Below are 24,834 nucleotides of genomic sequence, written 5' to 3' on the forward strand. Positions count from 1 at the left end.
GCTTTTCCCTCTCCCCTCCTGCATCCCTATTCTAGGCGTGCTACCCGAAGAGTTCGAGAGCTGTGGTGGCAGGGATTACCACCAAGTGTACGTGGGAAGGTTTGGAGTCTAGCTGTGGGAAACGAGTTAAATATCACTCCTGGTATGCCTTAACAGATTATATGTATTAGTGAAAAAATTTGTTGGTTGAAATTTAGGATGTATTTGCTTAGAAGCAGGTATTTTAATATATTTGTAATTAGACAATCATAGCCTTGTAAATTTTGGAATTAAGGTTTAAAATATGCTTATAAAAACATTTTAGTCTTATAAGACTAAAGTTAAGGTGCAGATCCCCACCCCAATTTAATCTTGATGTTTAAAATTGAGAATTTGTAATTGTACTTTCTTGGGAGGTGGAGTAGAAAGGGAAATTGCTTTATTTCATAACCAATGAAATTCCAGTTTGAACTGGAATTGTTCTAACACATTCATGAAGTAAAAATCTGGATGATTTTAAGACATGATTTTCCTCCTGTAATTGGAATGTTCACCACAGAAGAAAGCGTGATAGAATGCATACTAAAAAACCATTCCAGTGGTTAGTAGTAACCAAGCAAAATAAATCCAACATCCCCCCCGGCCATGGTAAGAAGAAATAAAGCAAGAAAAACAAAACCAAAATACCTAGCATGCTTTTGTCTTTCAGGGGTGCTTTTCCTTACTTCTCTTGTTTCTGTTCTGTTTTCTTGTAGAACTCTATGAAATTTTCTTATCTAGAGCTAAGGAACGATGGAAAAGCTTCAGTGAGACAAGTTCTGAGAATGATGTAGAAGGTGAGATCTTCTGAATGCTAGACAGCTCCCTATTTATTTTTACTAACACATTAAATCTCATGAGATTAGCTGCAATTGTAGCCCTAGGAATACTTGTTAAAAGTCATCTGGGTTATTCATTACTTAAATATTTGTCATTTAATAACAAGTCAGTGAGGATCGTAACAGTATTTTCTGTATCAATAAAGGTGCATTAAAGTATTGCACATGCTACTTGACTTTCAAATGAATGTTTCTCTGAAGTCCTGAAGTTCTAAGACTACACCTACAAAAATTTTAGATGAAACACAAAAGGAAGAAATAAAACTAAATTAAATCATGTGCTATTGGTTATCTCTGCTTAGATTATTTATGTTGGTTTCCCTTCCACAGTTTTGGGAAAGAAGAAAATAATTCTCCATTTTCACTGTGGAACTGAAAGGTGATGAGTGTATAATTTATTATAGTTTTTTGGTCCTACATAGGCTGCCCAGATGGCCTTTCCTCCCAAACCTATTTAATGAGCCTTTTAGCACATTTGTATTTACAATGGAGTTCTATCAGTGGAGTATTACTATCTCCTGTAGGTTTTTTTCTGTTAAAAATAGCATCACCGATGAGTTTGTAATGATGGATAGATCCTTGTCACATGTAGTAACTTCTCACGCAGTTAACAGCTTTTTTTAATGCTGACTTATGTGATACTGGCAGTGCTACCTCCTATGAAATACATATTTTTGGAGATGGTCTCTCTTTTGGGCGAGAAAATACCATTGTTATGCAACAAGTACTCTTTTTAAAAAATGCTTGACTTTGTAGGTGTAGTGCTGGCTTCTTGAGATGATGATGCAATTCATCTTTTTTATTACTAGTGTACAGACCATATTTCAATGCTGTTGGTTGAAATGAGCCAGTTAGGAATGAAAAATCTGAGAATTGAGGTCTTGCTGGATCATGTTTGGATCAACAACAGTGCTCTTGTTCCATGTTCTTGACCAGACTTGGGAACTGAGGCCACGGTAGAAGATAGGGAAGAAAACGTTTTCAGGACTGGGCTGGGCAGAGTCAAATTCTAGTGAAATATAGTGGTGATCTGGGCCTGTGTAGTGTTTTAGAAGTAGAAGAACCTGTTGGTTTTAAGTCTGAATGGTTTCAAGCTGTATGACTTGAAAAAGAATGAGTGGATAGAGAAAAGAATTACTGATTGTTTCCCTTGCTTCTTGGACCTGATGGCATATACCAGGTATCAGTGGAGGCTATTTAATGTAGCTCTTGAGAAGAGAGCTAACTTAGCACTGTGGAAGTAGTTCCAAGAATAAAGCTAAATAACTTTTTTCCTCAGACCCTGAAAATTTTCATATAACATGGCAGCTTTATTCTGAAGTCTGTAGAATTGCCTGTCAATTTTAATGACTGTTGGTTTTGCTTGCAGATGCAGGTGCATCTGTTGCTGATCGTGAGGCTAGCCTGGAGCTAATTAAGTTGGATATATCACGCACATTTCCATCCCTGTATATTTTCCAGAAGGTGAGAGTTCTGTAACTCTAGTTATAGCAACTTAGAACTTCTGCATAGTTAAATGAAAAAAAAAAAAAAGTAACCTGGGTAGCTAAGAAAATTTTTCAGAAGCTGTTTGTGTAAAACAACAGAAGTGAAGTTACTTGTTTTTTTTTTCCCACATACAACAGCAAATAGTCATGTGTTTTTTGAGATTAAAGTAGGATGTGATTTTGTAAATGCTTGTAAATTAAGGACTATAAGGCTTTTTCTCCTGGAAAACTGCATGCAGTTCCTATTACTGTTTATGAAATGACTTACATGCCAATATGTGAATATTCTCACAGCTAAAGAAATCCTGATGCATGTTAGTATACGTTTTCAGGCTTTGATTTTTATACAGATATTTTATATACATGTGTATGTATATAACTTGCGTTATTGTATTATGGTAACTTGCATTAATAAGAATTAAAACATCCACTGTCTCAAAAGGCAAAGCCAACTGTATGCATACCAGGTATCCATTTCATACTGAATAGTTAGTCTGTTGCTTTTCCTTTAAACTCTCAAGCATACAAGGTAATGCTTAGAGTAAAAACTGGTGTTATTCTACATGTGAACAAAGCAATAATCTCATGGCTCACTTTTATTGTAATGTGCTAGCTCACTACCTACCTATTTGTTTATAACATGAAGTTTTTTCTTTCTTCACCTTGAATTAGGGTGGTCCCTATCATGATCTCCTGCATAGTGTTCTAGGAGCATATACATGTTACAGACCAGATGTGGGATATGTAAGTATTTATTGTAAAATATAGCATATCACATACGCTTAAAATGTCATATGTTTATATATTAGATAAGTAGATTCTCTAAACTCCATACTACTAGTTCTTCAAAAAAACAAAAAAAAAAAAAAAAAAAACAAAAAAACAAAAAAAAAAAAAAAAACAAAAAAAACAAAAAAACAACAAAACAACAAACCTTGGCACTTACTCATTTCACAGTAGTTACAATGATTGTAATTCTCAGTTATTTAAACAGCTGAAAATGTATTGGATGTTATGGACAAGTATACTATTTGGCTTGCACAGGAAATTTTTAAAACTGATTTTGTTCACTAAGCATTCTAGCTCTGACAAACCAAGAGTATCTAAAGGAAAAAAAAAAAAAACTGCCAGCAGAAAAAAGTGGTGTTGGTTTACAGAAGCAGCTAAAATAACAGATGCTTTTTTCTTGTTTCAGAGGGTTCCTAGGAACACTTTTCACAAGTTGTAATTGCCTTTTAGCTGAAGAACTTAAGAGAGTCTGATCCATACAACAACATTATTTAGTGCAGGGTGTGTTATCTTCCATGTCAGACATGCTTAGGACATCAGTATCTAATTGGCTTTTCATGTTTGAATGCTTTTAGCTCTGAGTTTGTCATCTGTGACATCATTTTTGGAGATCATACTCTTTAAATGAGATTACAACCTCTGCAGATTGAGACTGCTTGTTCCCAGGGTGGAGTTTTAAAAGGCAATTAAGTAACTTTTGATGGATAGATCTTCTCTTTCACTTAGGAAAAGTGAAATACAACAAAGTGTAATACAACAATTACAGCTAGCTTGGATGTTTCTGATCATACTTCTCTTTTTTAATGTTAATATGATAGTAAGTTTAATGTAATCTTATTTCTGCACCTGTCCATATCACAAAAAATAGATAGCTGCTAGCTGTTTTTGATGTATATCAATGCTTTCTTCCCTAGTTGTTTAAAATATTAAGTGCCTTTTTCAAAATAAGGAGCAGGCAGCATAAATGCCTAGAAACAGCAGAATGATCATAATTGCAGCTGAAATTGGTAGAATTATTTCTAGTATAATGAATATTCAGATCATCACTTAACAACTACAAGAATAATCTTTACTTACTGCAGACTGAAGTGTTTTTTGAGAGAAAGTAATCAGAGAAACGTGAAAACTTGTAGCTAACCACTTAAAAGTAGTTTTATGTTTGTGAACAAATACTGTTTGGCCTATGGGAAGATATGTATTGACTGTTCAGAAACAGAATTTTGTCTCAATTCCAACATATCTGCCTGGGTCTAAACTGACCCATATGCGAGGTTTTTCCTTGTCTGCTTTTCCCATAGCAGAACAATGAACTTAAAGCCAAGTTGTCTCTTATGTGTCCAACCTGTGTGGTTTTAATTTTCTTGTATTCCAAGTCCATGAGGAGTTGTAATCATGAGACCACCCAGAATTTCCATCAAGCACCTGAAGCCTGCATCTGAATAAACACATTCAATTTTCTTGTTGAAATCTAACTGATTGCATGTATAAAGATAATTTATCCATGTTGATTCTGCTCATTTGGACGTGTTACATTACGGTGTTTGATGTATCGCAGAATGTAAAATACTTGCACTTCCAAAGATGGACTGAGCTTACTCACTTATATTTGCCTGATGCTTTTCCCACTTGAAGGTACAAGGGATGTCCTTCATTGCTGCTGTGCTCATTCTCAATCTGGAAGAGGCAGATGCTTTCATTGCCTTTGCTAACCTTCTAAACAAGCCATGCCAGCTGGCCTTTTTCCGTGTGGACCACAGCATGGTATGCACATAGTTTTCTGGTTTTGAACCTCAGCATTCTTTTGTTTTGAAGCATATTTGATTTATTGACTTCCTTTTGTCCTATTGAATAATGGAGAATTTTAACCTGCAGTTACAAAACCAAGAATACCAGATACTAATCTGTAGAGCACATTATCCTATTTTGACTTTTCCTCTAGAACTGCTTAATTGTTGTACTTATCCTAAGAAGTCATGTTTTGCTGTATTGAGATCCTCACGTCTTGGTGGGATTTGTGTTATTTTATGACTCGGCTTTCTTGTAATGACTGCTTATGTGGTGCTTTACTATCTCTACAGATGTTGAAATACTTTGCAGCCTTTGAAGTATTCTTTGAAGAAAATCTTCCCAAATTGTTTCTTCATTTCAAATCATACAGTCTTACTCCAGACATATATTTGATAGACTGGTGAGTTCAGAGAAAGTAGCAACTGAATCTTACAACTGTGGGAACACTTTAAATTTTGCTATAGCTTTTTTCAGCAATACAGCATAAGAAAAGCATTTGTTAGATGTTTGCGTACCTCAGCTTTCTAGGTCTCCTGAAATCCAGATGAACTGTTTTGTGCAGCTGCAGTTCCTCTATCAGGATTCAAACTTTATAGACTCTGGGATTAGGAGTGACATCTATTCAGACAGAAAATGTGACACAAGAATCTTGTGGGCTTTTATTGTTGTTGCAGGTAAGTCAGGTATGCATAACATTAGAGGAGAGGACGTCATAGCTGGCAATGACTGATTGTGACTTGATGAAATAAGCATAAAGTGAAAGTATAGGAATATAAATTTCAAAGCAGAGGAGGGATGACATACAGGACCTGGTACAGGAAAGGATAAACTTGGGAATACAGTGAACATTTTTTAAGTAATGAATGCCCTAAAGCAGAGTACTGAACAATGGTATGTGCATGTAATGGAAGCCAGTAACTCAGGCATCATTGAAGTGTGTGTGGTGTTGCCAGATACTGAGTGTCTCTTCCTAAGTGTGTGTGCATAAGTATCTGGTTCATATAGGATTATTATATGTTAGAAATTTCTAATAGTGTTGAATTGGATAGAATTAAATACAGAAATTGCATGTCATCCAAGTACTTGAGAATGAGGAACTTCTGCTAGAAGATGCAGCTTATCAGTAAGCAGTAAGTCTCAGCAGAAGCAGTTTATACAATAACTGCAGTGAGCCAGGAGTGTGCTGCAGCACAGTTCAGATAGATAAGAGGTGTATATACATGTATGGTCTAGAAATAGTGCTGCTCTGCAAAATCCTAAAATACTCTGCCTCTGATTATCTGTGAGAAATAAAGATTCTTATTCCTGACCATGTTCTGAAAATGGCCTTGAGGCAGTGAGAGCTTCCTCTTATGAAGGGAGAGTAGAAGAGGTTGTGGTAGCTGGTGGTGGTGTTCTGCAGTTCTTGACCCACTTCCCACTAGAAATAAAGGCAAAACAGAATATGTGCTTTGGATCACAGGAACAAACTTATAAGTGGGATTTTACAATATGGTGCATACAGCAGACTGGATGCTCTGCCCAAGTGTAATGAATGCATTCTTAAAATAAACTTATCAATAAAAAAAAAAAAACACAATTGGACTTCGATACTAAAAAAAAAATAGTGACTGTCTTTACATTTTAGTGAGTTTTAACATGAATATAAATTCAAAATATATCCCAAGTAGAGTCGCTGAATTCCTGTCAGTGGGATGTGGTCTTTTACTGAGGTGATTTCTAGCTTTAGTTTAAAAAAAATGAACAGAGCTGTTAATCTGTATGAATTAAATAACGGGAAAGGTCAAGGTCTGCACATAAATTTTGTTTTAAATTCTTATTTGTATGTGACACACCATTTGAGTATAAGCATGTTTGTAACTAGATGTCGTAAGCTAGAGCTTTCTAAAGGATGCAGCTTTGTAATGGAGAACTCCCTGTAGCATGAGAAGAGGTGGGTTTCAGAATAAGAATTCTGACTTGAAAAACTGGAGACTTAGGTATCTTTGAAATGTGGATAATAAGAACACGTGAAGTAACTCGTCATTTGGTTGTTCTTTATTAATAAACTGATTTAAAGGAGGTTTTATTTTCATGTTTCTGAAACAGGTTAAATTTATAACTGTCCCTTTTTTCTCAATTGTAGGATTTTTACACTCTACAGCAAGTCATTACCACTTGATCTGGCCTGTCGTGTCTGGGATGTTTTCTGTAGAGATGGGGAAGAATTTTTGTTTAGGACAGGGTTAGGAATCCTTCGATTATATGAAGATATTCTCCTACAGATGGACTTTATTCATATAGCGCAGTTTCTAACGAAACTTCCAGAAGATATTACATCAGAAAAGCTTTTTAGCTGTATTGCAGCTATTCAGATGCAGAATAGTAACAAAAAATGGGCACAGGTGAGTTTCTTTGATATGTATATCAAAACTCATGGGCTCATGTCAGCCCATGGGGCACTTCTAAGTGACTCTGCATGTCAGACTTACGAGCAGTGGGTAATGCTGTTCATGTGGAACTTAGTTTTAGACTTACCTCTGATGGGAGATGCATATTGGTTTGTATTTAAGGAGAATCTCAGGCTTTTATTATTGAGAATTATTTGTTCTTCCCCTCTCGGAAAACAAATTAAGCACTATATGTTTGAGAGCATTAAAGTAGTTGCTGAAGAATCTGTAACTTTTAATACAAAACAGTATGCCAGATAAATGTTTAAACCAAATTTTATCTGAAACTGCCCCTGATGTAGTCTAAAGTGAATTGCAATAAGACCCATTTGAAAAAAAAAAAATAAAAAATCTCTTCCATACAGTTTTTGTTAGGACCTTTTTAAAATCTTCCCACTTCCATCCATTGTACTGGAATTCTTCCTAGCTTTGGTGGAAAATACCTGTATTACAAATGACTGGAGCTGCTGCTGACAAAACCCACACTAAAGTAGAAGAGCAAAGTAGACAGTTTGGCAGAAGAATTGGCTTGTGTTCTTGGCTCAACTCTGGATGCAAACAGTTGTGAGGAATAGCTAGGAAGTAAAGGAGGACTTGGGAATGCTGTACCTCACTGTATCTTCCCATATCCATGAAATCAGTTTTTCCTGATCATTTTTATTACGGTGTGTTTCCAAAGAGGGAGGAAAAACTTTTGAATTTAAGGATTAGAGGTAATTGACTTCATTTCCTAGTCTCATTTTAAAAATAAGTTTCCATGCTAATATTGTGGTGGTTAAAATTATTCTTTGTAAGACTAGCTTTTTTATATTCATTAAATAACTTGCATTTCCAGGTGTTTGCCTCACTGATGAAGGACAACAAAGAAGGGGACAAGAACCATAGCCCAGCACTGAAAAGCTAATCGTTGTAATGTTGAGGTCAACTGAAAATGTGGAAAACCACTTCATGACAGAGGAGTTTTCACATCATTTCTGTGTGGAAAACCACTGTAGAAAAGAGTGTGAAAAGTGAGAGGAAAAATGATACAGCTCTCAGTGGAGTAATGAACTGATGAAATCTTCACCCTTTTGCCAGTATTAGCTTATTTCATGGGAAGATTTGTTTTCATGCAGAATACTAAAACATGAAACTGAGAAGTGGGGGAGTTCATATTTAATACTTTAAAAGAATCAGCTCAATGCAATAAACATTTGTAATAACTTCTGTTGGTACTTAAAACAAAAAATTTTGAGGCATAACTTTTTTTACAAATACCACAAAGGCACTTTGGTCAGGGGGGAAGTGAGGGAAATGCTAAATCTTAAAGCCCCAAAACTGCTATCCAAACCAAATGCTTTGGCACAAATACCTCCAAAATTAACTACTTAAAAGTACTGAGGACCAAATAAGGTGGTTTGGTATATTTATGTGCAAGATGGTTAAAACTTGGGAAGGGGTATTGTCTTATTTGTGTTTTTTTTTTTTTTTTTTAAGTTGCAGCTTCATTCTTCAGTCTGGGCAAATGTAATTAACTCAGGAACTGTGGAAGTATTGTGCCCAAACCTGTTAGAGCAAAAATTGTGCATTTTAAACAGCGGTAAGATCAGGGCTACTATTTTTCAGAGTGTATAGCTTTCAAAATGAGTGGTGTTAAGCATTTGTTCTGGTGTATTGGTTGTGCAGCTTCTTAAAAATGGAGTGGGTATTCTGTGAAAGGGTTTTGCCACCAGAAGTTTTATTTTGTTGAGCCATTTCCAACTATGATATATGTAATGGTAAACACTAGAAACTGACAAAGCTATTTGCAGACTTTGTATTGTCAAAGGAGCATCCACTTTTAACACTTCAGAATAATGCAGACAATAGTTTTTTGAAACTCTCTTGTTAGTGTGCAATACTGAAATCCCAAAAGCATATGGTTTAGTGATACTTAGTTCTTTAACATCTTTTTAGCTGTGAAAAATGTCATATTGTATGTGTCACAGCGGCTGTTTGCAACACTTCCTTTTCTCAAAGATACTGTACAACAACTTTTGATTGTAGGGGTTGGAAACCTAAAATGGATAGCACTGCAGGTGAGGAGCACTTGCACTCTTTTGGTCCATTTTTGCTAATATTTAATGTAAATAAATTCCTTATATGTGGGTTTTGTAATTGGTCCCTATGTGGAAATCAAGTTGAAATTACCATTTTATGTATTTTTAAGAGCAGGAGGCTTTTGGTTGTCTGGTGTTCAGAAGCAGAGTCTACATAATTGGGGTAAAGATTTAGTGTGGTGTAATTTACATTGCTATCTGGTTTAAAACTACATATATACTACTCATAACATTACACTTTGCAACTTAAATGTCAGATTTTTTCTTAACTTATGTATTCACTACTTTAATTGGATCCAATTTGTCTTATATTTTTGTGTTATCTTGTACAGTTTTCTTACTTTTCAAGTATAAATCTGTATATAACTGTAAATAGAAGGATCAAGCCTTCCTTTAAGACCACTAGTAACACTTCCTGTGTAAATAAAACTTACACCAGACGTGCGCCGTCGTTTTTTTTTTATTATCACAGGACTTTTATTATTACTACTTTATTATCTGTTACCTTTGAGTAAGTGGAGCCTCCGTGCCGTATTTCCTCATGAAAAAAGGCGGCGGAGCTACCACGCGGCCCTGCCTCTCCTCACAGGGCCGGCATGAGCCGGGCCCGCGCGGCCTCCGCCGCCAGGGGCCGCTGTGGCCGGGGCGCCGCGGGGAGGCCCCGCCTCGGCCCGAAGCTTCCGTTGCCCGTCGCCGGCATCGCACGCGCCGGGGCTGCCGCCATGAAGCCGGTAGGAGGCTGTGGGGCGGGATGGCGGGGCGGGGGCTGCTCCCCCCCCCGGGGCGCTGAGGAGCTGTGGTGTGAAGCGGGGCAGGCAGCGCCGAATCTCAGCGGGGCTGCCCGGGCTGAGGTGCGGAGGGAGGGAGAAGCGGCTGAGCCTGGCGGGGGCCGCAGCCGAAAAGTCCTCGGTCGGAGCCCACGGACCGCGCCCCTCAGCGCTGCCCCTTCCCCGCCCTGAGGCTTTGGCGTGGGGCTACCTCCCTCTGGGCGCTGGGGCCGAGCCTGGTACGCGCGGTGCGGTGGCACCCGGGCGGGGCCCTGCGCTGCAGCGGAACGCTGGCCAGAGCTGCAGCCCCCTGACAGGAGCCCCGGGCCCGACTGCGCTGGAGAAAGGAGGCAGGGTGCTTGGGAGCAGAGCTGTGCCCGAGCAAGTTATTTACCGTGCTTGGAGCGTTCGTGTCTGCTTTGTGACTGAACGGGGGGTGGGCACGGGGCTTGCGGGTTGTCAAAGACTGGTTCCATAAAACGTTCTTAACGCCTCTCTTACCGTAAATTTAATGCAGTTGAGGTAAATTTCGAGCTAAGCGATGATACCGTTTGAAAGAAACAACTTATTCAGCACTGGTAGAAGCACAGACTTAATGAGAGCAGAAGTAACAACGTTAAATTTCACACAGGCTGTGATGTGAGAGCGTCAGTTACATGTAGTTTTCTGTTTGTTTCCCAGAGAAAAAACACAAAGCGAGTCCCAAGCTTTCGGAAGTTACTGAGAACTAGTCAACTAAAACTTGACAACAAGTTAAAGAATAAGCAGTACAAGCAGCAGAGTACTGCTAAGAAGTATCGAAAAGAACAAAAGAAACTTAGGCAGGCTGTCAGAGATGCTGTCTGTAGAAAGCCTTTTCCACTGGAGGAATACAAGAAAAAACATGTTGGTAAGTGTTTGTTCAAATTTGTTTCTGCAAAGAAAAGGTGCAAGTGTTACCAGTAGTCTGCCGTTAGTCATTGTAAAATTATGTTTCAGGAAAATGATGCTTTATTTACTGTGCACAGTATGCTTGCTGTTTTTGTTTAAAGGAAAGAAAGGGAAGTTAAGGAAAATGTAGCTGTTGTGACAAGATCTGACAGTTGGAGATGGTAGAAATGTGTTTGCTCTAATCATTATGGAATGTCACAATAAAGGGGCAATTTTCTGGGGTAACGTGAATGTGCGCATGAAAGTTGAGGAGATCAAAGTTGAAGTAAGGTATAAAATGATCTCTCAGGTGTAGGCAGCATTAGGTTTTGAAGCGTGAATATATGTACAGGATCTGAGTTTGTACACATAATCTCTGAAATAGCTGAAAAACGGGAAGAAGAGGAAGATGATGCACTTCCATTGGACATGATGGATGAAGATGACTTGAAATTAATGGAAGATTTGGCTCAAAAAGCATCATTCTTAACCAGGGATATTTCTTCTACGTGAGTATTATTGTGATGTCTGCTTTTTTAGTAATTCAGCTCTGTTGGGTTAATATAGAATATAACACATTTATGAGGAGGTCACTTTCAGTCTGGTGTTCCTTTGCAGTTCTAGTGTTTCGTTTGTTGGTAAGTTCCGTGTTTGTGTAGCGATGTATATCAGTACATTTGCCTGCTCTGCCTGACCTTCAGGATGCTGTTTCTGCAGTGTTCATTCTTTTAAGGTCCCTGACTCCAAGACAGGTATCACGCCTCAAACTGAAAAAAAAATATATAATCTGTATACCAGGGCCCCAGTTCTCCTTGCTTGCTGCTGTAGTCCTTCATGGCAGAACTGCTCAGGGCTAAGTGTTCAGCGAGCTTCAGCTGTGCCAGGTTAGCTGCTCATGCAATGGAAAGTACAGTGGGAGAGAGGCAGATAAAACAGCGGTCTGGCCTATCTGAGAGGCTGTGCTGAGATTCTAATAGCTTCTGTTTTGTAATTCTTTGTTTTACTTAATCTTTTTCAGTTTGTTTGTTTTTTTCCTTCATATTTTAGGGCAGAAATTATGTTTCTGTTTAACTTTATCTGATTTGTCCACTGTTGCCATACTTGGAAGGGTCCCTTGAGTACCTTATGGCTACATGAATGTGAGCTGTGCCATCTCAAAAACCATCAGATAGCAATAGGTTTTCCAAATGTCTGGTGTGACCCAGAATTTCCCTTGTTTTCTAACAAGCTGTGTTTTCTTTTATGTGGAACAGATCAGTCACAGGTGTAAAGTTGCTGTGCTCATTGAGTAGGATTTGAGCACATTGGAAATGTTTGATCTGCACAGGGACAGCAAAGCAGAGCCTGGTGCTGACCTTACAATGCATGTGTAAGGTGGCCGTGTGATATAAAACTACTTTGGATACAAGTGATTTTACTTCCTGAAGCCTACCAGTCTCTGGAATGCAGGGCTTTAAGAGTCCTTCACAGCTCCATAGTTGAAAACACTGCCTCTAAAAAGACCAAAAGCACTGTTCCTATTAAAAATGACTAGTTGACTCCCTTCGAGAATGTGATTTGTAATCCCTGGCTTTTAGCTTATGAATAAGATAAACAGATAACACACTTCATAGGTGTATGTGCACTATAAGAGGTTACAACTTTTAATTATTTTTTGTAAATCCAAAATCAACGCGAGCATTTTGCGTGTGTGTGTTTATACTCGTGCAAATGTTCCAATATTCACCAAGTAAGTTTGTTGACTTGCTAGATTAAATAAATCTCATTTTGTCTTTGCTCATCTCACATTTTAATTTTCTCTATAAAAAAGGGTAGGAAGTACTGTATTGTCTTGAATTCAAAGATTCTATGTAAATCCATATTGACATCATTTGATTGAGTGGTGACAGGTGCTGCCAGACTGAACACACTTGAACATTCCACTTGATATTGATTCCAGTATGATCAGCCATTATTTGTTCTTCTAGGTCTGGACACCTAATTCAGCTAGTATACTGTCATACATGCTTCATCTCTAGTTAGATGGTTAAGTGACTTAATTTACCTTGTATTTTCCAGTGAACCTGTTCACATCAAGAAACGAAAACACGAAAGTGTGATTGAAAAATACGAGAAGATGCCAAGGCGCATGAAGACAGAACCAGAAAAAGAACTTATCCATCTTCTCCCCATCAAAGACAAAGGTGGCATTATTCCCCAAACCATGGAAAAGCCAGGTAAGAGTTGGGTTTTAGAATCAGTATTTACAAAATATTCAAAATATTTATTGCAAAAATCAAAATATTTATTTTTTTCAGAATTCCCCAGTGTTTATCACATGCTTGACCATAGACACTCTGTTTTTGCAGTTCTCAATGTTGAAGAAGAAGAAGAAGAAGAAGATGCAGAAGAAACAGAGGTAGCAGAGGGTAATAAAGCATCATATTTATTTATTTATTTTTTTGCCAGATCACTGCCAGTCCACTGCTGTTCCCAAAGGAAGTTTGTAATTTAAATGAATTTTGTTTAGGGTGTTTTTGAATATATTAATTACCATGCTACCCCCAAAGCATAACAGCAAGACAGAGTTTGCTTTCTTACCTGCTAGGATCCCAGGACCTGAGGGAACAGTTCTCTACAGCTGGCTTCAGAACTGCCCTTCCTTTAAGATTATTTTGATTTTCATGTGGAACTAGTATCATTATTTTATTAGATAATTGTATAATATTTAGCGATGTAATTATACAGTATAACATTTGTTATAATACAATGTTAACATAAAGTTCTTTGTATTAGTTGTGTCATCTTAGCTAGTGAGAAAGGAAATTTTAGTCCTAAGAAATATATGCTGTGGTTCTGGTTTGGTTATTTTGAGATAATTGTGAAATGCAGTTCAGGACATGAACTTGCGTAGGATTTTGAAAATACATTGTCTTGGATATTTTTTTATTTAACATCAAACATCAAGATAGCAGGAGATTTAGATTTTGGGTTGCAGTTTGCTATCCAGTTAATGGTCATATTCAAATAACAGTTCTGAAGCTATTTCTGGGTTGTTACTCTTTAAAGGTAATGTGAAGTTGAGGAAGGACATAGTGATAGCAAACTAATACTCAGAAAATGCATATATCAATTGTATTTTTAAAAGAAAAAGTGAGTGGTGAAAAATTTGCTCCAGATTGCAGGGCACTGCAGTTTCTTGGCAGAGTTGCAATCGTATGCTGAGTTTATATGTTATCATTGTACTTGGGGAATAATATTTACAGATTCAAAAATATTTGGTCCATTTCTTTTTGCATGCATAAGGTTGAGAAGTGGAGGAAGAATTAAGCTCTGGGTTACTACATGCTCTAGCAGAGTCATTCTTAAAACTGCTTTTCCCATGGAACTGCATGTGGTATTGTTGCATGGGGGTTATAGCCCCTCTGAAGTGCAGTGTCTCGAACTGTAGTTTGCAATATGGTGTTTGTTAGTGGCTACCCCAGTGACCCTTCTTTTTAACTCATACATACTGTGATAGACTTCAGTGAAGAACCCCTGCCTGTTCTCACACCCGAGGAAATGGCTGCTCAAAGGAAAAGAAAGCTGCAGGAAAGGAAGATGCATATTGCTGCCTTAGCATCTGCCATTCTCTCTGATCCAGACAACAATGTAGGTAGCTCTTATTTAACATGCACGTCTGTATGCCTGTGTTGTGCAGTAAGTCAATAGATAAAGATCAAAAGTGACCAAGTAATAGTGAAAGTGGAAAAATACATCAGTATAAGGAGGGAAAATCTCAGTGTTGCATTGCTCACAAAGGACTGCAAACAGTGAAAGTGTTGGTATAGTTTGGTACAAAGGATTTGAATCAAGTGAAGGTCCAGATAACTGTATTTGCTCTGTTCAGGAGCATCTATCCTGAATACTAGTGGGCATCAGTTTAATAATACTAGTGGTTATAGGTTTAATAATGTCTGTGGTATTTCCTATCCAAACTGTTGTTCCTTAAGCATAACCCCTATTACAGCTCAGATTTCAGGGTTGTATATAGAAGGTTTTCAGTGTCTCAGAATATGCAAATAAAAAAAAATTGCTATAATTGTATTTAAGTTTGTAATGGTATGATAGTTTGAAATTCTCAAACTACTGAATTCCCAAATTATCCATTTTAACGGGTTATCTAGCATTTCTTGGTTCCTTATGCAGTGCTAAATAGAGTCTGAGTAGCTACTCAGTTAATTGCTTTTCTTCTTTTAGTGTTTAAAAATGAGGCACGTTTCCTGTGGCAAGCTTGCTGAAGCGTACATTGTACTTGTTAATTGGTTTAAAGGGTGATTTCCAGCTGATTTCATCAGCCTCTTTTTTAAATCAGATTAAAAAGTTGAAGGAATTGCGTGCCATGCTGATGGAACAGGATCCTAACGTGGCTGTGATTGTTCGGAAGTTGGTCATGGTTTCTCTGATGGAGATATTCAAAGATATTGTGCCTTCTTACAGAATTCGGCCTCTGACTGAAGCAGAAAAGGCTACTAAGGTGAAATACCAAGTTTTTCTATCTTTTTTAGGGTTTTTAGCAAAAGGTAACAAATACACAAGTACGTAAGGGAATTATGAAACTGTGACATTTCTGGGGTGTTTGTTTTGAACCTTTAATTCTTACAGACCTCCTCTGATAACCAGGTGACATTCTGATGGTAATGGAGGAAAATAATATTATACATTTAGTATACCAAACCTGGATGACTTTGATCATAATAAACCTTTTGTGTCACACTGAGAGAGCTGGAAAAAAGTGAATTAGACAGCATTGTCACCTCGCTGGCACAGATTTCTGTGAAATGCGTTCGTAATTTGCTGAACAAATTCAGAATAACTTGTTTTCTGGTGCTTGTTTGTAAGTAGTTTTTTAGGTGTTTTGAATATAGGCAGTGTGGTTTAGTCATGGCTCTAAAATAACATCTTGTTCCAAATTTCACTTTAGTCCCTGTAAATGAAATAATCCTAGTTGGAAAAGGCCCTCTGAGCACAAGAATATATACAGAAATATTTTATTTTTAATACATTTCCAGTAATGCCTGTACCTAAGAAGAAAAGAGCTTCTTAGATATTTGATATATATATATATTTTTTTTTTTAATGCACCACTGGCTAATTTCAGTCTTCAGCTCTCCAAACAAAATTTCGCTTCTGTTATGTTTACAGGTTAAAAAAGAAACTCAGAAACTGAGAGAGTTTGAAGAAGGCCTTGTAAGCCAGTATAAATTTTACTTGGAAAATCTGGAACAAACTATTAAAGGTACAGTCGAGACTTCCTGTTTTTTGAAGTAAATGCAAAATTTTTTTCAGCATCAGAGTTTACCTCCTCTGACTGAATCAAACCACACCTGTCTTCCATGCAAGTAGTATTTTACATAATTGTAAAAATGCCTTCAGTAACAAAAAATTTGAGTATGTAGAAGATCCCCTACGTTTTGAACAGTAATTACTAAAAATGTTGTTTTGTGCAGATTGGAAACAAAGGAAGTTGAAGAAAAGCAATGTCATCTCATTAAAAGCATATAAAGGTTTAGCAGAGATTGCAGTGAAGTGTCTATGTGAGCTGCTCGTGGCCTTACCCCACTTCAACTTCCACAATAACATCATTGTTCTCATTGTACCACTGATGAATGATACATCAAAAACGGTAAGTGATTTTCTGACTAGGAGAAGAGTTCTTGTTTTGCTTGAAAAAATAATTTATTTCTGAGCTTTATTCCACATCTTGTGGCCACATTTTTTCACTGTTTTTACAGGCTGCATCCACTTTCTGATTAGCAAATAGCATCAGTATTATCAGTTACCTGTTGTCGTGGATTTGACTTAATAGAAAAATTTGAATTGACCTTTCAGATTTCTGAATTGTGCTGTGAGGCAGTTCAGAAGCTTTTTAAACAAGACAAGTTGGGCAGTGCTTCACTCGGTGTGGTTAAGGTCATTTCTGGCCTTGTGAAGGGTAGAAGTTACAACGTCAGACCTGAGGTAAGAGTCCTTATGTTGTACTCCACAATTTTCTTCTGTTGGTGGTTTAAAAAATATCTGAAAGTTAGAAGTAGTGCAGCTGCTGGCTATGGACAAGCAGAATTTCGTCATTCTGCCAGAACACAGAGGAAGATTAGGAATGGTCTGAGCCAGAAGGGGTTAGAGAGATATGGGGCAGGGGAAAAAACACTGGGAGGAAAAGAGCAGATCCCAGCAGAGACATGGATTAAATCAAGCAGGAAGACTTGAAGAGTGAGGCAAGTGAAGGAATGGATAGAAGTTAACATTGCTGGGGAAGGAACTGGGAACAGAGATGAGTGATACAGATGGGAAGGAATATGAGGGGTGTAAACAGAAGAATCTGTGACTAGCGAAGCACACAAGCTAGTATGGAATTCAGAATTTCTTCTCCATTCCTTTGTTGTGGGTTACTTTTCATTTTATTTTTATTTTTTTACCATAGGTGTTAAAAGTTTTCCTTCACTTAAGAATTAAGGAAGTAGAATTAAAGAAAGATTCTGAAGACATTGCACCAAAGAAAAAGTTTATGACTTTCAAAGAGAAAAGAAAAAATCTTTCAAGAATGCAGAGAAAGGTATGACTTGTGCTTCCTAATGCTCTACTTCAGTGGCTTTATGTAGGAAATTGTTCTAACAATTGTACTTCTGTTGCTGTTGTTAACTCTCAGCATCAGTGATTAGTGTTTGCATTACACTGGAAACATTTACAAGGTTTTTTGTTCTCTTCCTTGTGTTGATTGTCTTTGGGGCATTGGTGGTGAAGGAATAAACCTAAGTTGGTTACCCTGTAACATCACAGGATGACTGAAGTGCTCACCAAGCACGGAAGATTTGGTTACTGGGTATCTTTGGAACCTGAAAATCAAGGCTGGTTGGAAACATTTTGTCTGCTGGAATATTTGTTTACTTAAAATTAACTTTATGTTTTCAGTGGAAAAAAGCAGAAGAGAAGCTGGAAAGAGAACTTTTGGAAGCAGAAGCTTCAGAAAGTAAAGAGAAGAAACTGAAGCTGGTAAGTAGTTTGAAATTACTTTCCAATTTTTGCAAAGTAGGATCTCCTAATCCCTTTGTAACCAAGTCTCCCCTCCATCCCAGACTGTCAGCATTCCACACCTCTAGATGATGTTGGCAGCTCACAGACATTTAGCCTGTGCCAGAAGTCAAGATTTTAGCAAGCAGAGCCTTTTCAGTGTACCCAGGAACAGAGTACAATAGTACTATGTGCATTTTCAGTGGAATTTTAAGTGAACTAGAAATGTCTGTTTTTCATGACTACTTACTTATTTTGTTTTCTTCCCTTCAGCACACAGAAACCTTGAATGTTGTATTTCTAACATACTTTAGAATCTTAAAGAAAGCTCAGAAGTCTCCACTTTTGCCAGCTGTCCTAGAAGGTCTTGCAAAGTAAGAGCTAAATTCAACTTTTTGTATTTGTTAGAAAAGGCATAAGGTGCTTAAAGGACTTGTGACTCTCCTAAGCAGTGAGAGAAGACTGTCTCTGTTGAATTTGAATTCTATGCTGAACTCAACCTCTTCTAAAAACATTTCAATGTGATGTGAAATTGCCACAACAACACTGATGTGATGCAAACCCAGCAGGGTAGGATGTGATTACCTCATTTTGTCTGATTACTTCCTGAAGAACCTGAGCATGTCTCTAGTGCTATCGAGGAGCTGTGATTAGCAGTTGGGGGCTGAATTGTCTGTGCATGGGAAGACGACAGATGTTCAGAATTTGATTTAGCTCTGCTTTTAAGGTGTGGATTTTAGCAATTCAAAATGCTTTGAGATTAGTTTGCAGGCAATATCTCTAGCTTAAAAATAAATCTCTTTGATTAAAGGTTTGCCCACCTCATAAATGTGGAGTTTTTTGATGACCTGTTGATTGTTCTTCATTCTCTCATTGCATCTGGGGTAAGTAGAGTTTTGTTGTCTTAAAGTTTTCTTAAAATTAGCTTCTTTTGTGTACTGAATCAGTTTTTTATTCTTAGGACTTAAGCTATCGGGACAGTCTTCATTGCGTTCTCAGTGCTTTTCATATACTCTCTGGTCAAGGTAAGAGATCTTTTAAAAAAAACAAATACTTCAGTTTAATATCATCTGATAAATTGAGTGAACATTTTTATTTGGGATTATGTTGATAGGTGATGTTCTTAATATTGATCCGATGAAATTCTACACACATCTTTACAAGACGCTGTTCAGCCTACATGCAGGTAACTCCTGATTATTACTTGTGTCATCTAACTACATAATGTTTATTCTGCTTGTTTGGTGTTATAACCTTAATATGATGTTAACAAACTACAGTTATTTTAAGATATCCGAGTTCTGAAAAGGGTGCAGTCTTTTTTAACTTAGTTTTTCTCAAGTCGCACATTGTGCTATTGCAATAGAAATACCAGGATTATTATTGCAATACATGTTAACAGGTTCTAACTATGTCATTTCATTAGTGAATGCCGAGTATGGGATCTTGGATAAGCATTTGTCCTGTCCTTATCTTAAGTTTTTTTCTCTTAATAGAGAAAAATCTCTTAATTTTTCAACATTTAAAAAATAATTTCTATTTTAGACTCTGTTTTCTAAAATCTTATTTTATATTTCTGATTTTCTAATTTTATAATTAACCTAAAATTTCTAATCATTCTGAGGCTGAATAGTTATGAAAAAAGTTACTCATAAAGTTTGGAATTCATATTTTAATGAGCTTCACAAGTTGGTATTGACTGAGGATGAAGGATTGAGGAAAAAAATTGTACTGTTCTGGATGGGCAAAAGTGTACATCTGTCACTATTTAACAGTTTATAAAAGATGATGCAAAGAGTGCATGTAAGGTTAAAACACTAACTGCTATTTAGACTTTTTGATGGAATAAGTATTTTCTTAGACAGGAGCACAGAAGCAATGATACATTTTTTCTGTTCAAAGCTGTTTTTACCAAAAAGGAATGAGTGTTCGTGCCTGTATCACATTAGTGCTGTGTTAGAACCTTTTGGACTTCCATGCTATTTCTCAGGTTCTGGTGTACAGTCAGTAGCAGAGTATCTAGTTTTATGTTCCTTGACATGATTATTCACTCCTTGTATGAAATTCTGCTTTTCAGGCACTACCAACGATGACATAAAGATTGTGCTCCAGTGCCTGGATGTCATGCTTGCAAAGCGGAGAAAGCAAGTTTCCCAGCAGCGAGCTCTCGCTTTCCTAAAGCGACTTTCCACACTTGCTCTTCATGTACTTCCAAACTGCAGTGTTGGGATCTTGGCAACAAACAGGGTATTAATGCAAGTAAGTTTTAGTTGGTGGATTTTTTTAGCTTACTGGTTGTAGGCTATTTTTTGACAAATTGATTTTATGCAAAATATTTTGAAGCATCTTAAGCAAGAATGATGAAGACAGAGCATCCTTAAATATGTGTTCTTAAAGGCTGAATAACGTGGAATGAATCCTGGACTTCAGTTAACTGTGTGTTATAGTTGGATGTGTAGTATCAGCAACTCAGTCCATTTCTTTGTGTTCTAGACATTCCCAAAGATGGACCTCTTACTAGACAACGAATCTCAAGGCAGTGGAGTTTATCTCCCAGAACTTGATGAACCAGAGCATTGCAACGCCCAGAACACAGCTCTGTGGGAGCTGCATTTACTACAGGTTAGTGAGTAGCTGCATGATTTGGGAATGTGAGCAGTAAATACCTTCTAACAAATAGAGAACAGAACTCTTCAGGCTTATCAATCAAATCTGGCCCACGTGAACCTATTCCCTACAGAGAGGAACTGCAGCACCGTAGTGTAGGGAAGGAACAAACTCAAAAGAGGGTGGTACACATCACCCGTGGATTTAGTCTGACGCAGTACCACACTGGGTCTTACAGCAGGTTGCCCACTAAGACTCCTTTGGAAGCTTTTTCAATCTGTTAAGTTCCCAGGTGATCTAGCCTTCCTAGTTGCTCTAGCAGGGAGCAGCTTACACCTCAGTCTGTCAATCCAGGCAGCGTTTAGGGTCTGGGGTTCAGGGAGGGTTTCCTCTGCCCTTTCTCCTGCCTACTCAGAGGAGTTATATTAACTGTAGATAATTTTGCTCACAGCATGACAGCTACTAGTGAATAAATATATGACTTAGGAGTTCTTATTCACTTAACCTTAGAAACTGACTGATTTTGGGGTGCTCAGTTTCTCTATCTAAAACAGGAAAGCCTCACATCTTACTGGAATCAAAATAAATGGGAGAATGCGTGGGTAGATACATTACCCCTTATCCCTCACTCATCTGCCTCCTTCCTTCCTTTCTTTCAGAGGCACTATCATCCAACAGTGCAGAAATTTGCAGCTCACCTTGCTGTTGGAGCTCCAGATGAAGGCTCAAGAGCTCTTCCGCTTGATTTGAGCCGAAGGTGAGCTATCAAAGGGTTCCCATCCCTGGAAGCATTTAAGGTCAGGCTGGATGGGGCTTCGGGCAACCTGGTCTGGTGGGAGGTTTCCCTGCCCATTGCAGGGGCGTTGGAATTAGATGATCTTTAAGGTCCCTTCCAACACAAACCATTCTGTGATTCTGTGATTCTGTTTGTAAAAATAGTGTCCTAGCAAATAGTGTGAGCAAAGTAGTTGCTCACACTGTATTAAAGGAACACCTAAGCTAATTACCCATAAAATTAAAAGGTTCTGTTCTTCAGAACTCACTTTCTTTATTCTTCTGCTAGCACAGAAAATCATCTGCTTTTTTTTTTTGTATACATATTCTAATCTTTGGTTTTTAAATATCTTTTGAAGCTTGTTTCCAGGCTGTGACGGGAGTAAAAAATCTCAAAGTGCAGTATGTTTTCTTCCCATGGTGCAAAATATCTGGATTTTTTTTTTGGACTTTTCAAAAGTGTTCCATGTCCCTTGAACCAAAGTACACATTTTGCAAATAAAGCATTGCTTGGTATGGGTTCCATGAGTCCACACCTCGTTATGTTAAGAACTAACTTTTGTTTTGAACCTGGTACCAGCATGCATCATTTAATGGCTCTTGGTTCTTGCTCTGGGAAATGACATATTTGTGACATATTTTACTTACCCTGTTTCACAGGGGTTGGCTTCGATTTGTTTCCAATTGATGTTCATTACTCTGAGGAGTTCACTTAAAGCAAGGCAGAACGGTATGAATGGTACAGGGGGACAAGCTGCTCTTGGTTTTGGTGGTATAGTATTTGCAAGTGTATCTAACAACATTTTTCTTTCCCTGTGGAAACTGATTTTGCTATAGGCCTGCTACAGAACTTTTTGAGGCATACAGTATAAAAGGAATGAACTTCAATCCTCCTGTTCCATCAGTAACACCCAGAAGAAAGGTACTGTCTATCCATGTCCTTTTTTTTGACCATGAGATGTACCAATACAATGAGTATTTGCAGGTTCTTTATGTGGTGCCCAGGCATTAAGCGCTCTCAGTTTGGCTTTCTGGTTTGTGTACTTTCTCAGTCAAGTATTTTTTAACATAAGATAGAACTGACTACAAAATAAGGAATAAAAGCTGTATGAATAGATCCATCTCCTGTAGCATCAGCTAACATAGCAAGATGCATGTGGTATCTGTTTTACTTCACTTTTGCACTTTGCAGTGGTTCCTTGTAGGTTTCTTGTCTGTTTCTGTACCAATAAATAAATGTTTGTTTAAAAAGCAGCAATAAAAAAAAATCAATAGCTGCCTCCCCAGTGTTGATAGTTGGCAGGACAGCTGGATTCTCAGAGCCTTTGATGCAGTACGTAGGACAATGATCCTTGTCAGTGTCAGTGTGTAGCTTTTTAAGTGCAAATTTGAACAAAGAGCTAATGTATGAAGAAGAGAAAGGGTGAACGCTTTTTAGATCTTCGGCATGTGTTCCACATGCCAACCTCCATTAAATGTTCAGTGAGCAGTGTGTCCTCTAACAAGAGGTAACTAATTCTCTTTCTTCCTAATGAAAACATTATAACCCATTAACCTTGGTGGTGTCTCCACTTTTTAACTCAGTAATGTCAGCCTTCAGCACATTTTTTTTTCAATTTTAGAGAAGCAACTTCTGAAAATTTAGCTGCATGTAGTTATTCTGTCCTTTTATAATGACTTCTTGATACGTCTGTCCTGTTAGGACAGCAGCAGTTCTGATAGAACAAGGCTGGGACATCAGATAGGAAAGAGATTGGGTAGGACTTGAGTAAGGAAATATGTAAGCTCTTTATGGAGGCAGAAACAAAGGAAGAAAATAACAGAGAGAGCAAGCTGAGTTAGATGGTTATAATGGTTATGCCTGGGAAATTGGTTTGTGTTGCTTTAGTTTGAGTCAAACACTTTAACAAACTTTGGCAGTAACTTAAGTTTTACCCTGTCCTGCAGATTTTTCTGTCTTACTGCTCTTGTCTGTCAGCACCTCCCCCCTGCTGATGGAAGCTCTAAATTGGAGTTTTCTTTCCCTGTGTACTGCTAAAGAGGGGATCTCATTTGTCCTCAAGTGCATGAACTACTTGGCTATGTGAGTGTTAAAACTTTAACAGGGAGCTATAAATCATGTGCATGACCTTCCTCATCTGAGCACCAGGGAAGTGTGGAGGTTTCCAGGTCTGGCTTCAGCTGGAAGGAGTCTCCTGAGGCAGCAGGGCCAGGCCATTCCTTTCTCAGATTCTCAATCTACTGCTTGCATTATTGCTTTAACTCGTCTTTCAGTCAGAGATGCTTTATTTATTTTTGTAAGGTGTGTTGAACAGGAGCAGTGTATAAGCTTGTTCAAAGCTATGTGTAATAGGTATTATTCTAGAAACCAGTTTACAACAAAACAGAACAAAAAAATCTTCACCAAAACCATGAGTATCTGAAGGACTGCAGGATATAAGACTTCTTTGCCATCAAAGTGAAACTTACCAGCAGGCCAGACCTCACTCAGTAGGCAGATAGTTCCACAGGTGTGGTCTAGGAGATAACCAGGGGCATGGAAGAGAAATAGGACTGATAATTAAAGATACCCATTGAAAACATTATACTGGCCTTGTTTATTAATGTAACTAATCTGTAATTTTCAGGATACATTCTCAAAAAAGGAATCATTTCTAAGTGAAGAGCTTCAACAACGCATCAGCAAGACTGTTATTCACGAAAATTTGGATTTTGCTAAACACTTAAAGGAATCATCGTTGTCATAAATGGATCTATCAATCATGTTCAGTTGGCTTCTTAACTATGGAGAAGGATTGGTTGAAAGAAATTTCTACTCATCTTAAAATGATTTTAAGTAGGCTTTTGTTTGAGTATACAAGAAAACAAAAAATAGTGGCAGTTTTTACAGTTACGAGGCCTTTCCAGGTAACCATCTAGCGTGTGTTCTCAGGGCTTGGGAACCACAATGAATAGTCGCATCAGTAATTAAAAAAAGATACAAAACCAAGTCATTTTAAAATCGTCTGAAACCATGCATTATAGTATTTTTGTTTATAAACTTTCTATTTTTTTGTAGTAGAGTGTACATCTGTGTTTCTGAGAAAACATGGAGTTATGTTAATAAATAAATATTTTGGAAATTTTAACGTACTATTGAGTTCTTTGATGTTTAAGATACCTGCAGATTTGGAATATGTGTTGCCTTTTTTTCTGTTTCTTTCGATGTCTCCTAACCCTTTTTCATGTCTTGAAATTATTTTGCCTCTGGTGTTTGTTTTGTTTTGTTGTTTTTTTTTGTTTTCCACTGAAACCTCAGTATTTATTAGCAAATTTGAGAT

General features: G+C 37.6%; 2 protein-coding genes across 3 annotated transcripts in view; both read left to right on the top strand.

Annotated features, from left to right (window-relative positions):
• Window positions 1–9,868, top strand: part of TBC1D12 (TBC1 domain family member 12) — a 45,009-nt gene extending 35,141 nt beyond the window's left edge. For both annotated transcript variants that reach the window (XM_032191426.1, XM_032191427.1), the window contains 8 exons: window positions 36–142; window positions 735–815; window positions 2,227–2,321; window positions 3,017–3,088; window positions 4,766–4,894; window positions 5,212–5,321; window positions 7,047–7,305; window positions 8,186–9,868. In XM_032191426.1, the coding sequence (XP_032047317.1) occupies window positions 36–142; window positions 735–815; window positions 2,227–2,321; window positions 3,017–3,088; window positions 4,766–4,894; window positions 5,212–5,321; window positions 7,047–7,305; window positions 8,186–8,254 (922 nt within the window). In that variant the 3' untranslated portion in view covers window positions 8,255–9,868. The remainder of the gene's footprint in view (window positions 1–35; window positions 143–734; window positions 816–2,226; window positions 2,322–3,016; window positions 3,089–4,765; window positions 4,895–5,211; window positions 5,322–7,046; window positions 7,306–8,185) is intronic.
• A 242-nt stretch (window positions 9,869–10,110) lies between these two features.
• NOC3L (NOC3 like DNA replication regulator) lies at window positions 10,111–24,580 on the top strand. The gene is made up of 21 exons (XM_032191626.1): window positions 10,111–10,159; window positions 10,877–11,084; window positions 11,490–11,613; window positions 13,163–13,320; window positions 13,453–13,512; window positions 14,604–14,734; window positions 15,438–15,599; window positions 16,268–16,361; window positions 16,573–16,748; window positions 16,955–17,083; window positions 17,547–17,678; window positions 18,035–18,115; window positions 18,407–18,507; window positions 18,945–19,017; window positions 19,095–19,158; window positions 19,248–19,319; window positions 20,211–20,392; window positions 20,627–20,755; window positions 21,400–21,497; window positions 22,352–22,436; window positions 24,142–24,580. Exons 1-21 carry the CDS (start codon window positions 10,151–10,153, stop codon window positions 24,259–24,261), a joined length of 2,388 nt encoding a protein of 795 aa, XP_032047517.1. The 5' UTR covers window positions 10,111–10,150; the 3' UTR covers window positions 24,262–24,580.
• Window positions 24,581–24,834: the final 254 nt, after the last annotated feature.

This window comes from Aythya fuligula, chromosome 7, assembly GCF_009819795.1.
Source record: "Aythya fuligula isolate bAytFul2 chromosome 7, bAytFul2.pri, whole genome shotgun sequence".
NCBI lineage: Eukaryota > Metazoa > Chordata > Aves > Anseriformes > Anatidae > Aythya > Aythya fuligula.

Excerpts from the sequence above, each read along its gene's own strand:
- NOC3L (XM_032191626.1), top strand. Across the intron at positions 20,756-21,399 it reads GGGAGCTGCATTTACTACAG|AGGCACTATCATCCAACAGT; the intron begins GTTAGTGAGTAG and ends CCTTTCTTTCAG. Across the intron at positions 22,437-24,141 it reads CAGTAACACCCAGAAGAAAG|GATACATTCTCAAAAAAGGA; the intron begins GTACTGTCTATC and ends TGTAATTTTCAG.